Here is a 15,221-nt window from a genome sequence, read left to right on the forward strand (position 1 = left end):
GGAATAGATCCACATATTTGGACCGACCGGCGCTCATCTATCATTCATAATGTCTCGCTGTGTTTCTTCTGCACTTTTTCAGTTTAGGCTTCATCACATATTTGTCTTCAGCTCTCGGTGCAAGTGTATGCAGATACGCGGGAGCTCCTAATGAGACGAGCGAGTGTGACCTAGCCGTGCTCCTCTCTGTGGGAGCCTGAGAAAAAGTGAGATATTTAGACACAGCATGGAGGCTGGTGCGCATCGCCGCTGTTACTCTGCTGTCGCTCCCTCGACACCGGGTCGCTCTGTGAGGAGGAAGCAGAGGCGCGGGTCAGACAATGAGGAGACAACAAACAACAAACTGTCTGCTCCCATAACACCAGATAGAAAAGTGGAAAACAACCAAACAAAGTATATAACCAACTAAAATCACCGCGTACGCCTCAAGTTACTGTTACTATTATATAAATCCCATGGAGAAGGTAGGTTTTATGACCTGTTGTGCAGTCAGCCACCAGGAGGCTTCTCGTCATGTCGTCCATCTGTGTTTACAGTTCTGACCTGTTGTGTTCACGAGGCAAAATGTAATCATTTACATTCACTTTTAGCTTTAAACACCAGATTCTAATCATTTCATTCTCAAGTCCAAGTGAACCTATGAACCACATTTAAAGAAATGATCTCAACGCGTTACTGAGGAATCATCTTCACAAGGTTTACCTGCTGTTATACATAATGATGAGAGACCTGCATTTCAAATAACCAGAATAACAGACTGAAAAATAATAAATAAAAAGTGAAATAGGTTTGTTCCGTCCAGTTTCCCAATGAGCTTCGGTCTCATTTCATTCACGTCGAGTTCAGACTTTGCAAATTAAACGCTGCTGATGTGTTGATTAAAACCGTCTGAGTCTGTCTCTGTAATTTCCATTTCTCACTGTGTGATTAGTTTTCAATAAACTGCTTCATTCTCTCCTGCCTCCTCTTCTTCTTCTGCCATCCATCCATCCTCTTTGATTGTCATTCACTGACGTCTGTTCTTTCTCTTTATTCATCCTCCTTTACCCCCCCCCCCATCCAGGTGGGACTTCCTCTCCCGAGCCCCGGCGTCTTGCCTCCCTCGGCAGCCTGTTAGACGACCAGCACTGGCATCATGTGGCAGTGGAAAGGCAAAGTGCTCACCTCAACCTCACTGTGGACAAACACAGCGAGAGGGTTCAAGTCCCTGCAGAGTTCAGCCACTGGAACATGGAACAGGTGGGATGAAACACACCTATGGAAACAGACTGTAGATATTTACACTGCAGATATATTTAATTCTTATCTTTTTGTCTCCGTGCAGCTGAGCGTCGGAGCGGCGCTGAGCCTTGAGTCTCAGAAACCACTCGTCCCCAAGAGGAACTTCCAGGGCTGCCTGGAGAACCTGATCTACAACAGCCTGAACCTGATAGAACGAGCGAAACACAACGACCAGCAGGTGACTCTCATGGTGAGTTCATTCAGCCGTGAACACACAGCTACTGTTATGGACAAGAACAACTACAATCAGGCGATATGAGATGCGATTGAAGAGTTCAGAGCCTAGATGATCATCAGTAGATACATGCACTGTAGAAATAAGTGATTATCTTAAAAGGGTTGCAACAAAGAAGAAATACTTGTCTACATAAGTTTCTTTGTGTGCTACAGAAAGTTGTTTTTCAACTTCTGCCGAGTGATGATGACAAATCTTGTGAATCATTTGGGGAAAAGCAAAAAGCTTTGATGTTCGGCTCCTCAGACTCTCTGGACTGAGCTTTTATGTCTGAGAGAGAATAGAGCATCAATAGCTGGAGCTGTGCCACCTCAAGTAGAGACTGCAGCCTCATAAAAGATTCTGTTTGGTGTGTTTCTGTGACTTTCTTATTACAAGACGTTCCAACAAACACCATGACACACAATCACTAAAGCTCCTCCAGTGGTAACTGAAGCTCCACATGCATAAGTAACTACATGTCACCATCTAAGAGCATATGGTACTGTCTGTAGCAACATGTTCATATGTTCACATCCCTGGACCACCACTGGTAAATCCTGTGTGGTCTTCTGCTAACGAGCTGCGAACATGGTTAATGAAGCTAATCAGCTGTTAACGAGGACGGTGTGAGACGAGAGGACACAGGAGAGAAGATTATTAGATGTTTCTACATTAACGAGCAGCTCTGAACCATGTGTAACTAGAATGTCCCTCAGTAGAGTTCAGACCTCGGCCAACTGTCCCCTTTTAAAACCACTTTTAAATTCATTAGGTCTGGAACTTTATCTGGATCTGCACCAACACATATCCATATCTGATTGTTTTCTTCAAGATGCATGAATTTTTATTAATATCACCAGGATGGCCGAGTGGTTAAGGCGTTGCACTCAAGATGCAATGGACTCAAGTCCTCGTGGGTTCAAATCCCACTCCTGGTATTCTCCTTTAAAAAGTCAAAGCAGTCACTGTACTTTGAGCTAGAATTAGTCATCAACCTCCATCATAGATCTGTACTTCAGTTACACAAGAGAAAAGCTTGAAAAAGTAAAGAACCTTCTCCTCTGCTGACCAATCCCTCACATGCATAAGTAATGTCACCATCTAATATACAGCTGGGTCCTGTGTGGTCTGCTGCTAACATGGTTAATGAAGCTAATCAGCTCTTAACGAGGACAGAGGAAACAAGATGTTTGTACATTAACGAGCTCCGTGCAGAGCAGCTCTGAACCATGTGTAACTAGAACTCACCTCAGTAGAGTTCAGACCTCCACCAACTGTCCCCTTTTAAATTCACTAGGTCTGGAACTTTATCTGGATCTGCACCAGATTTCACACCGTCATAAATATCGTTCCCCTTAATATGGCTGATTGTTTTCTTCAAGATGCATGAATTGTTATTGAAATCACCAGGATGGCCGAGTGGTTAAGGCGTTGCACTCAAGATGCAATGGATTCAAATCCTCGTGGGTTCAAATCCCACTCCTGGTATTCTCCTTTAAAACGTCAGAGCAGTCAATGTACTTTGAAACCTTTGGCGAGAATTAGAATTAGTCACAAACACAAGTGAAAAACTCGAAAAAATTGACAAGTTACTCTGCTGCTGACCAATCCCTCACATGCATAAGTAACACTAATATGATGTTGTCTACATCAACTGGGAAATCCTGTGTGGTCTTCTGCTAGCTCATCAGCTCTTAACGAGGACAGAGGAAAGAAGAAGATTGTTATTAGACATTAACGAGCTCCGTGCTGAGCAGCTCTGAACCATGTGTAACTAGAATGTCCCTCAGTAGAGTTCAGACCTCGGACAACTGTCCCCTTTTAAAACCACTTTTAAATTCACGAGGTCTGGAACTTTATCTTTATCTGGATCTGCACCAACTCATATCCATATCTGATTGTTTTCTTCAAGATGCATGAATTGTTATTGATATCACCAGGATGGCCGAGTGGTTAAGGCGTTGCAAGATGCAATGGATTCAAATTCTCGTGGGTTCAAATCCCACTCCTGGTATTCTCCTTTAAACAGCCACTGAAGTCACAACCTCCATCATAGATCTGTGCTTCACAAACACAAGCTTCTCCTGTGCTGACCAATCCCTCACATGCATAAGTAAAACGTCACCATCTTATATGCAGCTGGGAAATCCTGTGTGGTCTTCTGCTAACGAGCTGCTAACATGGTTAATGAAGCTAATCAGCTCTTAACGAGGACAGTGTGAGATGAGTGGACAGAGAAGACGATTGTTATTAGATGTTTCTACATTAACGAGCTCCGTGCAGAGCAGCTCTGCACCATGTGTAACTTAAAACGTCCCTCAGTAGAAATCAGACCTCGGCCAACTGTCGCCTTTTAAAACCATTTTTAAATCCACTAGGTCTGGAACTTTATCTGGATCTTCACCAGATTTCACACCCTCATGAATATGCCATATGGTTGATTGTTTTCTTTAAGATGTAATTGTTATTAATATCACCAGGATGGCCGAGTGGTTAAGGCGTTGCACTCAAGATGCAATGGACTCAAGTCCTCGTGGGTTCAAATCCCCCTCCTGGTATTCATCATTAACTTCAAAAGTCAAGGAGCTGATGTACTTTGCCCTCGAGTCCAATAGAATCTAGAAAGGTCACCAGAGGCTATGACCCAACTTCACCATGTCAAAGAAAGTAAAACCAACTATTCCATGCAACTTCATGGTAATCTGTTGAGTAGTTTTTGTGTAAAAACACAAACAAATGCTTTGCACAGCACCAGGATGGTCAGTAGTTTTATATATTAAATGTTTAATGTCTGTCTATCTGTCTGTCTGTAGGTCTTCACTGTGGATTGATGAATTGTAGAGTAAGAAGCAACATTCAGCACCAGGATGGCCGAGAGGTTAAGGCGTTGGACTTAAGATCCAATGGGCTAATGCCCCCGTGGGTTTGACCCCCACTCCTGGTATCGATAACCTTGGTATTTTATGGTTACACTCATGTAGATGAAACTTATATCAACAACAACTTCTCAATCCTCAGCCCTTCTGGAATGAAAGGACTCTGGAAGGACGTTCCATTATTTCTAACCAGCCTTTCTGCTCGTTGGATAGTTGCCACTTTGGCTTTGAGGGAAATATCACTGTCTTTGCATCCAAGCACGACTTTACCAAAGTTCAGGATTTCTTTCAGCACATTTTTTTATCATCACTACCATCTCAAATTATACAATTTACTGATATTTCCAACCAGGATGGCCGAGAGGTTAAGGCGTTGGACTTAAGATCCCTTAAAAGCTCAAAGCAGTCACTGTACTTTGAACACTTTGGCTAAAATTAGTCTCAAACACAAGTGAAAAGCTTGAAAAAGTAGACAAGCTTCTCCTCTGCTGACCAAACCCTCACATGCATAAGTAAAACGTCACCATCTAATATGCAGCTGGGAAATCCTGTGTGGTCTTCTGCTAACGAGCTGCTAACATGGTTAATGAAGCTAATCAGCTGTTAACGAGGACAGTGTGAGATGAGTGGACAGAGAAGACGATTGTTATTAGATGTTTCTACATTAACGAGCTCCGTGCAGAGCAACTCTGCTCCATGTGTAACTTAAAACGTCCCTCAGTAGAGATCAGACATCGGCCAACTGTCGCCTTTTAAATCCACTAGGTCTGGAACTTTATCTAGATCTGCACCAATATCTTTCCCCTTAATATGGTTGATTGTTTTCTTTAAGATGTAATTATTATTAGTATCACCAGGATGGCCGAGTGGTTAAGGCGTTGCACTCAAGATGCAATGGACTCAAGTCCTCGTGGGTTCAAATCTCACTCCTGGTATTCTCCTTCAAAAGCTCAAAGCAGTTTGAACACTTGGGCTAAAATTAGTCTCAAACACAAGTGAAAACCTTGAAAAAGTAGACAAGCTTCTCCTCTGCTGACCAATCCCTCACATGCATAAGTAACACGTCACCATCTAATATGTGTGGTCATCTGCTAACAAGGTTGATGAAGCTAATCAGCTGTTAACGAGGTCGGTGTGAGATGAGTGGACAGAGGAGAGAAGACGATCATTAGAGTTTCAGTAAAGCGTCATTCTTCCTTTAGAGAAGTTGCAGAGCAGCTCTGAACCATTTCTAGCAATGATCAGTCAATACAGTTAAGAACCAGAGAGCTGAGATGTTCCGAGAGTCACATGCTCGTCTGCAGCTCTGATAGAAACTGTTTTACAAGAGCTTGTAGAGGATTAACACCCTTATAGTCCTTTGTAAGAGAGACCATTCATAAAGGCCTGACAACTAAAAGAAGTAGAAACTGATGGTGTGTGTACATGTGGAGGATTTTGGGTGTGTGTGAGTGAGTGGTTTTTTTGGGGGGGGGGATTTTATAGCTCACTTTTTACTTTATACTTTGCAGTGCTGCTGCATCCTCCACCATGTACTTTCATATATCACTTTAACAGCTCTACAAAGGGCTTTTAGATGTCATCTGTGTTTCAGGAGCATTATAAAGATAGCAGGCTGATATTCCCAGCAGAGAGCCGGGCACTGTAATATATTACTGCTGCAGCTTCAGCAATGGACCCGGTGTCATTACCACCACTCAAAACAATGGACCGCAACGGAAACGTCTATATAGTCCTGTTCACATAAATATCCACCCCTCCACCGCTCTGCGCCGGGTGACATTGGTCTTCTCGGTTTGAATTCATGGCTTTTATTCTCAAGGAGACTTGCTGATGAGATCACGGTGACATGAGGTCACATCCACACGCCCTCTGCAACTGATTAATATTCATGTTTTATGTAGCTTTAACTCTGTAGTAATCATTTTTCCTGTCGCCCGTCCTCTCACTCCTCTCACTCCTCTCCTCTCCATCTCAGGGCAATGTGACCTTTTCTTGTGCTGAGCCAGTTTCCGTCGCCGTGACGTTTCCCGGCCCCCAGAGCTTCCTCCAGTTGCCAGGGGCAATGGCATCGGCTTCGGGGGGCATGTCCGTGGGGTTCCAGTTCAGGACGTGGAACAGGGCGGGGCTTCTGCTCACCTTTGACCTCCCTGACGAAGGAGGAGCGGTCTGGCTGCACCTGAGTGAGGCCCGACTGCGGCTGCAGATCCAGAAGGCTGGCCGGGCGCCGCTGGAGCTCAGTGCAGGTCAGTCTAACAACTTATAAAACTGAAACTCATCTCAATGTCTAAGAAGTAAATTCTAACATTTAAAACCAAACATCTTACTTACAACCCAGGCCACCGAATAAAGCATCGCCATATTTACTCAGTATGAATTTACTCATCTCAAATTAGGTTTGTCCTGATCATCCATAGATGAGAAGATGTGTTTTGTTGACTCAAAATCTAGTTGCCTGCATTTTATTCTAACACAGAACACTATAATTCCACCAACTGTAATCTGCATCTAATAGTGTTTTCATCATCAATATGTCTGTTTTTTAATAATACTTCATCAATAATTCCTTTGGTAAAGTCATGCTCGGCTGCAAAGACAATAATATTTCCCTCAAATCCAAAGTGTTAACTTTTCCAAGAGCAGAAATGCTGAGGATTGAGAAGTTGTTGTTGTTATAAGTTTCATCTACATGAATTTACCCATTAAAGGTAAAACACAATACCAGGAGTGGGGGTCGAACCCACGAGGGTAGTTGCCCATTGGATCTTAAGCCCAACGCCTTAACCTCTCGGCCATCCTGGTGCTGTAAAGAGATTTGTTTGTGTTTTTACACAAAAACTACTCAACCGATTATTATGAAATGATGGGGATGATCAGAGGAAAAAACAGATAAGTTTTGGGTAATAGCCTTGATGGACGTATCCATTTTCTTGTCACCTTTCTAGATTCTCTTCTGTTATCTATTGGACAAGAGGGCAAAGTACATCAGTAATGTTTTGTAATATTATTGGACGTTCCTCAGGTTCGGCTCTGAACGACGGCCAGTGGCACTCAGTGGATTTTACCTCCGAACGAGGACGTCTGACCGTCGCTGTCGATGAAGGAGAAGGAGGAGTCGCTCACGCCAGCCCCCCATTTCCTGTCAGCGTAAGATACCAACTCTTCTTCGGTGGTAAGAGCTTAAAAAACGCATCATCAGTTATTATAATGAAGAAAGATTGAAAGATGTATTTCTACTGAAATAACAGCAGGACAGAATTTATATTAATAACATAAATTAGAGCTCTGATGTAGTGTTGACTCACCTAATTGAGGTTCAGGCTCATTTGGCAGCAGCAGTGATAGTTAATCTACAGAATATTATGATGTTACGTGTCTTTATTGTGATTACAGGAATATTTAACTGAATGAGGAATTTAACGACCCTCATTTATAAATTAAACACTTTATCCTACTTTATTTCTCTTTTCCTGAAGTCAGGGTCCAGACAGTTTCACAAAATGATGCCTCAAGTTTTAGTTATATTTAGTTTCTTTGGTTGTTGTGGAATAATAATAGTAAAACGGTGTTGTTGTCGTAGACTTCACCAGTCAACCAAACTGACTCTTCTGGTTTAAATGAGCCCTGTTGTCTTGTTTTTCCTTGTAGTTGTTTCTAGCTGTTTCCAGTTGTTGTCAACACAACTCTCCTCTACAACTGTGTGTGCACTGAGCCAAATTAAGCTTGTTTCTGTTTTATAATGAAAGTTTATCACTCTCCTCTCCTCCTCTCATCTCCCTCCTCTCTTTCTCTTCCTGTGTCTTTTCCTCTCTCTCATCTTTCCCCCTGTTTCTCTTTATTTCATTCTCCACTGACTTCCTCGCTGCTTCTTCTTCTTGACTCTCCTCTCTTTTGTTTTCGCTCCACTCTGCAGTTTTTCAGTCCCGGTCTGTTCTTTATCTGCTGGAGGCTCTTTATCATTCTGCACGTTCACACTTACACGTTACACAAACGCACTCTCACCGTCTCTTCTACACCATTAAATCGACTACAAAGGAATTTGATCGAGGTCTGACCTACATTTTCATGATTCCAGACACTTGAAAAAACACAATCCACCACAGCTCAGCTCTCTGTGCAGTAAAACCCATTTACTACGGTTTCACATCTATTCTACTCTTTTATTTATTAACCATAGACTCTGAATAAAGATGGACGACACGTCTCCACTTAACGTCTCCTTCCTCTACCCAGAAATCAAGCCAAAATGTTCCATGTATACGAACACAACTATTTATTTGATTTTATTTTGCAACTATTTGAGGACATTGCTATTGGCTTCTCTTTGATTGGATCCTCACTGTTGTCCTGTTGTCCTTCTGCTCTTCATCCTCCCTCATCCAGGTTGTCCCGCTGACGACGACAATCAAGAGTGTAGAAACCCCTTCGACATTTTCCAGGGCTGCATGCGCCTCCTCTCTGTGGACAACCAGCCGGTGGACCTGATCCTGGTGCAGCAAAGACTGCTGGGAAACTACAGCCACTTGCAGATCGACATGTGCGGCATCATCGACAGGTCAGAATCACAGAAACTATTAAACCAACCACCCTCTCTGCTGATGTGATCTCGAGCCAAATTCCTCTGCTAATCATTTTCAAACATCAGAAGATGAGAGGATGCATCCTGCTGAGTTTAGTGGATCAAACACGAGGTCTGTAAAGTAAACAGAATACCAGGAGTGGGGTTCGAACCCACGCGGGCATTAGCCCATTGGATCTTAAGTCCAACGCCTTAACCTCTCGGCCATCCTGGTTGGAAATATCATACAATTGTTTAATTCCAGATTGTAGTGATGATAAAACAAAGTGCTGAGAGAAATCCTGAACTTTGGTAAAGCCATGCTTGGCTTGCAAAAATGTTTCCCTCAATGTTAACTATCCTACGAGCAGAAATACCGGAAAGAAAAACTGCAAAGTCTTTCCCGAGATTTTATTTCAGAAGGGTTTGTTGTTAAATGTTTCATCTACATGAATTTAACCATTAAAGGTAAAACACAATACCAGGAGTGGGGGTCGAACCCACGCGGGCATTTGCCCATTGGATCTTAAGTCCAACGCCTTAACCTCTCGGCCATCCTGGTTGGAAATGTCAGTAAGTTGTATAATTTCAGATTGTAGTGATGATAAAAAAATGTTCTGAAAGAAATCCTGAACTTTGGTAAAGCCATGACAGTGATATTTCCCTCAAAGCCAAAGTGGCAACTATCCCACGAGCAGAAAGGCTGGTTAGAAATCATGGAACTTCCTTCCAGAGTCCTTTCATTGCAGAAGGGCTGAAGTTTGAGAAGTTGTTGTTGATATAAGTTTCATCTACATGAGTGTAACCATAAAATACTAAGGCTATCAATACCAGGAGTGGGGGTCGAACCCACGCGGGCATTAACCCATTGGATCTTAAGTCCAACGCCTTAACCTCTCGGCCATCCTGGTACTGAATGTGTCTGCTTCCTCGACAATTCATCAATCCACAGTGAAGACCTACAGACAGACAGATAGACAGACATTAAACATTGAATATATAAAACTACTGACCATCCTGGTGCTGTACAAAGCATTTGTTTGTGTTTTTACACAAAAACTACTCAACCGATTAGCATGAAATGTTGTGGAATGGTTGGGGATGATCAGAGGAAACAAATGGATAAGTTTGACTTTGTTTGAAATGGTGAAGTTGGGTAATAGCCTTGATGGATGTATCCATTTCCTGGTCACCTTTCAAGATTCTCTTCCTGTTATCTACTGGACAAGAGGGCAAAGTACATCAGCTCCTTGACTGTTAAAGTTAATGACGAATACCAGAAGTGGGATTTGAACCCACGAGGACTTGTGTCCATTGCATCTTGAGTGCAACGCCTTAACCACTCGGCCATCCTGGTTGGAAATATTGGAGAGTTGTTTAATTCGAGAAGGTAGTGATGATAAAACAATGTGCTGAAAGAAATCCTGAACTTTGGTAAAGTCATGCTCAGCTTGCAAAGACAGTGATATTTCCCTCAAAGCCAAAGTAGAAACTATCCCACGAGCAGGAATACCGGATAGAAAAACTGCAACGTCCTTGCAGAGTCCTGTTATTCCATAAGGGTTGAGGATTGAGAAGTTGTTGTTACAAGTTTCATCTACATGAATTTAACCATTAAAGGTAAAACACAATACCAGGAGTGGGGGTCGAACCCACGCGGGGATTTGCCCATTGGATCTTAAGTCCAACGCCTTAACCTCTCGGCCATCCTGGTTGGAAATATCAGTAAATTGTATAATTTCAGATGGTAGTGATGATAAAAAAATGCGCTGAAAGAAATCCTGAACTTTGGTAAAGCCATGACAGTGATATTTCCCTCAAAGCCAAAGTGGCAACTATCCAACGAGCAGAGAGGCTGGTTAGAAATAATGGAACGTCCTTCCAGAGTCCTTTCATTCCAGAAGGGCTGAGGATTGAGAAGTTGTTGTTGATATAAGTTTCATCTACATGAGTGTAACCATAAAATACTGAGGCTATCAATACCAGGAGTGGGGGTCGAACCCACGCGGGCATTAGCCCATTGGATCTTAAGTCCAACGCCTTAACCTCTCGGCCATCCTGGTACTGAATGTTGCTTCTTACTCTACAATTCATCAATCCACAGTGAAGACCTACAGACATACAGATAGACAGACATTAAACATTTAATATATAAAACTACTGGCCATCCTGGTGCTGTACAAAGCATTTGTTTGTGTTTTGACACAAAAACTACTCAACCGATTACCATGAAATGTTGTGGAATGATCAGAGGAAACAAACAGATAACTTTTACTTTCTTTGAAATGGTCAAGTTGGGTAATAGCCCTGATGGACATATCTGTTTTCTGGTCACCTTTCTAGTTTCTCTTCCGTTATCTATTGGACTCGAGGGTAAAGTACATCAGCTCCTTGACTTTTAAAGGTAATGATAAATACCAGGAGTGGGATTTGAACCCACGAGGACTTGTGTCCATTGCATCTTGAGTGCAACGCCTTAACCACTCGGCCATCCTGGTGATATTAATAATAATTACATCTTAAAGAAAACAATCAACCATATTAAGGGGAAAGATATTCATGAGGGTGTGAAATCTGGTGCAGATCCAGATAAAGTGGACCTAGTGGATTTAAAAGTGGTTTTAGAAGGCGACAGTTGGCCGAGGTCTGATCTCTACTGAGGGATGTTTTAAGTTACACATGGTGCAGAGATGCTCTGCACGGAGCTCGTTAATGTAGAAACATCTAATAACAATCGTCTCCTCTGTCCTCTCATCTCACACTGTCCTCGTTAACAGCTGATTAGCTTCATTAACCATGTTAGCAGCTCGTTAGCAGAAGACCAGACAGGATTTCCCAGCTCCATATAAGATGGTGATGTTTTACTTATGCATGTGAGGGATTGGTCAGCACAGGAGAAGCTTGTGTTTGTGAAGCTCAGATCTATGATGGAGGTTGTGACTTCAGTGACTGTTTGAAGGAGAATACCAGGAGTGGGATTTGAACCCACGAGGATTTGAATCCATTGCATCTTGAGTGCAACGCCTTAACCACTCGGCCATCCTGGTGATATCAATAACAATTACATCTTAAAGAAAACAATCAGCCATACTGAGGGGAAGGATATTTATGTGAAATCTGGTGCAGATCCAGATAAAGTTCCAGACCTAGTGGATTTAAATCAACATATCATGATTTGTTCCTGTGCTTGTTGTCATTCACACGTGCATGAGTGCGTTATTGTTGCGCTGCTGTAAAAAGATTTCGGTGGAGTTGGGTTGATGGTCGGACATGTGACAAGTTCCTGTTGTTCTGCTGCCAGGAATTCTTGTTGGGGTGGTGAACTCCCATTGGTTATAAACCAGGGTTGACTGAAGCTTTTAGGGACAAATGTTCTGCATAACATTGGCCCATCCTGGTGAAAAGGTTGTAATATTACAAATACAGGAACATTTACAACAATTATGAACTCTCCTCTCGGCAACAAGCAACAGTCACACACTTATACACAAACATATGAACACAGCTGCCACACAGTCTCACCAGGGAGGCAGAATTTGCCTCAGTGGGTTTAATTAAATATCTTCCTGGTTCAACTTTTATCAGATTATTATTCAGCAGAATTCAGCTCCTGCACAGATCTGACGACTCACGGGAGCAGAATGAGAAAAAAAATCCCAGTTTTCACTGTGCTGTAATTAGATTTAGGGATCATGGGATATAAAGTTTTAAAGGAAGATGGAGTTATAGTCTTAGCTTCCATATGCTTCTCTTTCCTTTGAGCAGGCTTTTACATCTGTGTGGGTGTGCAGGCCGGACGCATGGAGACCGGAAAACATCCTCAAACTTCGGTCTGCAGTCAGAAAAGTCAACTCGAGCTATTTCCAGAACACTTTGTTTCCTCTGCATTGACAGACAGAAACATCTGAGCCCTTATTATATTTTTCTTGTACTGCCTGGAAGCTCATCTGTTCAACGAGCACAGTTTGTCAAACAGCAAAACTGTCACAGGGACCAAAGAGAGGGAGGAGAGAGACGTGTCATCGCAGCACAACCGAACTCAAAGCCTTCCAGGGCCAATCTGAAAGCTTTTGAATAACTTGATGGATTGGTTGGACGAAGTTTTGGAGAAATTTTACCGACAGAAAGATTTATACGCTTTTGGCAACGTGCTGCCATGTTCATGCAGACTCCGTTTTAGAGGTGGTAGGAGGATTTAACAAAAACTAAAAACTGCTGGATATATGACCACGAAACTTTCAATATGAGACTCAAATTGTCATGTGAATCCCACTTTCATAACAAAGGTTTTTGAATGCTGCTTGTGACCTGATGACCTTCAGACGGAGTTTATGCAAACGGGTCAATGTACTGGTTACCAGAAGTGGGATTTGAACCCACGAGGATTTGAATCCATTGCATCTTGAGTGCAACGCCTTAACCACTCGGCCATCCTGGTGATATCATTTTGTCATCATATCTAATTTTCCATTTTAATAACAGTATAGATGATATAGAAGGATGGTTGGAGGACTTGACAAGTTGGCATGTACACTACCCAATGGCCCTTGAGTCCAAACCGCTCGTCCACCATGGTTCTTACTTTACTTGCTCCTTGGTTGACTGAAGTTGTTGGTGAGATCCTGTTGTTGTTGTTCAAGGACACAATTATCTTATCTCTACAAGATTGTGAGGTAAACAAAATACCAGGAGTGGGGGTCGAACCCACGCGGGCATTAGCCCATTGGATCTTAAGTCCAACGCCTTAACCTCTCGGCCATCCTGGTTGTAAACATCATACAGTTGTTTAATTTCAGATTGTAGTGATGATTAAAACAATGTGCTGAAAGAAATCCTGAACTTTGGTAAAACCATGACGGGGATATTTCCCTCAAAGCCAAAGTTGAAACTATCCAACGAGCAGAAATACCGGAGAGAAAAACTGCAACGTCTTTCCCGAGGGTTATTCCAGAAGTTGTTGTTGTTAAAAGTTTCATCTACATGAATGTAACCAATAAAGGTAAAACACAATACCAGGAGTGGGGGTCGAACCCACGCGGGCATTTGCCCATTGGATCTTAAGTCCAACGCCTTAACCTCTCGGCCATCCTGGTTGGAAATATCACTTGGTTGCATAATTTCAGACGATAGTGATGATAAAACAATGTGCTGAAAGAAATCTTGAACTTTGGTAAAGTCGTGCTTGGATGCAAAGACAGTGATATTTCCCTCAAAGCCAAAGTGGCAAATGTCCCACGATCAGAAAGGCTGGTTAGAAATGGGGTGGGGATTGAGAAGTTGTTGTTGATATCTACATCTACATGAGTGTAACCATAAAATATTAAGATTGTCAATACCAGGAGTGGGGGTCGAACCCACGCGGGCATTAGCCCATTGGATCTTAAGTCCAACGCCTTAACCTCTCGGCCATCCTGGTTCTGAATGTCACCTCTTCCCCTACAACACATCAATCCACCGTGAAGACAGATAGACAGACATTAAACATTTAATATATAAAACTACTGACACAGAGTTTGATTGTGTGTCTATAGCTGACTCACACAAACACTAAATACAGAAGACAACAGAGCGGAGCGGTGATGGTGGTGGTGTGAATGTGAAGTGGAGGTTCGGTGCTTTATGTGCGCGGCTCCCGCTCACTCTTAGATTAAAGCCGTGTGGAGATATCGAGGTTGAACTCACACTGTCGCAGGCTGACAAGCTGCTGAGTCATGGCTTTTATCTCAGTAAAAGGAAGACTGCAGATTCTGTGCAGTCATCTGTTTTCCGCTCAGTGTTGCTGCCTGAGTTTGGGCAAAAACATGCACTCACTCACTGTCACAATGTGTTTAAATGACTAAACACACATTGTGTGTCTGTGTGCGTGTGTGTGTAGTTATCAGTATATTACAGGGAAGATGTATAGTCACCTCCGGTCCCATTGGAGCAGAGCTTCATCTTATACGATCGGATTGTTTGGGGCATTTTGGAGCTTTCGTTTGTGGGATAATTAATTTTACAACTCAGTTTGTTGCCGTATTCTCCGACTGCCACCAAAGTGAGGAGATTGTCTTCCTCCTCCTGCTGCACATGCCTGCTCTCTAATAAACCACTCAGTATTTATTGAAAAAGAAATCACATTTTTTATTGGCCTCCATGAATCTCCCACAGTGGCCGTGCAGTGGAGTCACAGTCGTACATGTGTATCTGACAGCGGCGTGAAAAATGTGTGCGTACGCTGAGGCGGATAAATAGATGCTCGTGAATTTGAATGCATATTCCCCATTAATTTTTCATTTCACAGGCATGT

The 15,221-nt window shown here is 42.7% G+C and overlaps 1 protein-coding gene and 18 non-coding genes across 20 annotated transcripts in view; 6 read left to right on the forward strand and 13 right to left on the reverse strand.

Annotated features, from left to right (window-relative positions):
- Positions 1-15,221, forward strand: part of LOC117777884 (contactin-associated protein-like 4) — a 73,617-nt gene that overhangs the window by 35,136 nt on the left and 23,260 nt on the right. For both annotated transcript variants that reach the window (XM_034612952.1, XM_034612953.1), the window contains exons 6-10: positions 1,064-1,239; positions 1,325-1,471; positions 6,353-6,620; positions 7,397-7,546; positions 8,758-8,929. In XM_034612952.1, the coding sequence (XP_034468843.1) occupies positions 1,064-1,239; positions 1,325-1,471; positions 6,353-6,620; positions 7,397-7,546; positions 8,758-8,929 (913 nt within the window). The remainder of the gene's footprint in view (positions 1-1,063; positions 1,240-1,324; positions 1,472-6,352; positions 6,621-7,396; positions 7,547-8,757; positions 8,930-15,221) is intronic.
- On the forward strand, positions 2,354-2,436 carry trnal-caa. The gene has a single exon. It is a non-coding gene; the product is annotated as a tRNA-Leu (tRNA).
- On the forward strand, positions 2,904-2,986 carry trnal-caa. Its single transcript has one exon. It is a non-coding gene; the product is annotated as a tRNA-Leu (tRNA).
- trnal-caa lies at positions 3,974-4,056 on the forward strand. Its single transcript has one exon. It is a non-coding gene; the product is annotated as a tRNA-Leu (tRNA).
- On the forward strand, positions 4,360-4,442 carry trnal-uaa. Its single transcript has one exon. It is a non-coding gene; the product is annotated as a tRNA-Leu (tRNA).
- Positions 5,227-5,309, forward strand: trnal-caa. The gene has a single exon. It is a non-coding gene; the product is annotated as a tRNA-Leu (tRNA).
- On the reverse strand, positions 7,094-7,176 carry trnal-uaa. Its single transcript has one exon. It is a non-coding gene; the product is annotated as a tRNA-Leu (tRNA).
- On the reverse strand, positions 9,085-9,167 carry trnal-uaa. Its single transcript has one exon. It is a non-coding gene; the product is annotated as a tRNA-Leu (tRNA).
- trnal-uaa lies at positions 9,412-9,494 on the reverse strand. Its single transcript has one exon. It is a non-coding gene; the product is annotated as a tRNA-Leu (tRNA).
- Positions 9,761-9,843, reverse strand: trnal-uaa. The gene has a single exon. It is a non-coding gene; the product is annotated as a tRNA-Leu (tRNA).
- trnal-caa lies at positions 10,207-10,289 on the reverse strand. Its single transcript has one exon. It is a non-coding gene; the product is annotated as a tRNA-Leu (tRNA).
- trnal-uaa lies at positions 10,564-10,646 on the reverse strand. Its single transcript has one exon. It is a non-coding gene; the product is annotated as a tRNA-Leu (tRNA).
- trnal-uaa lies at positions 10,913-10,995 on the reverse strand. The gene has a single exon. It is a non-coding gene; the product is annotated as a tRNA-Leu (tRNA).
- On the reverse strand, positions 11,348-11,430 carry trnal-caa. Its single transcript has one exon. It is a non-coding gene; the product is annotated as a tRNA-Leu (tRNA).
- On the reverse strand, positions 11,897-11,979 carry trnal-caa. Its single transcript has one exon. It is a non-coding gene; the product is annotated as a tRNA-Leu (tRNA).
- On the reverse strand, positions 13,288-13,370 carry trnal-caa. Its single transcript has one exon. It is a non-coding gene; the product is annotated as a tRNA-Leu (tRNA).
- trnal-uaa lies at positions 13,616-13,698 on the reverse strand. The gene has a single exon. It is a non-coding gene; the product is annotated as a tRNA-Leu (tRNA).
- trnal-uaa lies at positions 13,943-14,025 on the reverse strand. Its single transcript has one exon. It is a non-coding gene; the product is annotated as a tRNA-Leu (tRNA).
- trnal-uaa lies at positions 14,266-14,348 on the reverse strand. The gene has a single exon. It is a non-coding gene; the product is annotated as a tRNA-Leu (tRNA).

Source organism: Hippoglossus hippoglossus, chromosome 17, assembly GCF_009819705.1.
Source record: "Hippoglossus hippoglossus isolate fHipHip1 chromosome 17, fHipHip1.pri, whole genome shotgun sequence".
NCBI classification, from domain to species: domain Eukaryota; kingdom Metazoa; phylum Chordata; class Actinopteri; order Pleuronectiformes; family Pleuronectidae; genus Hippoglossus; species Hippoglossus hippoglossus.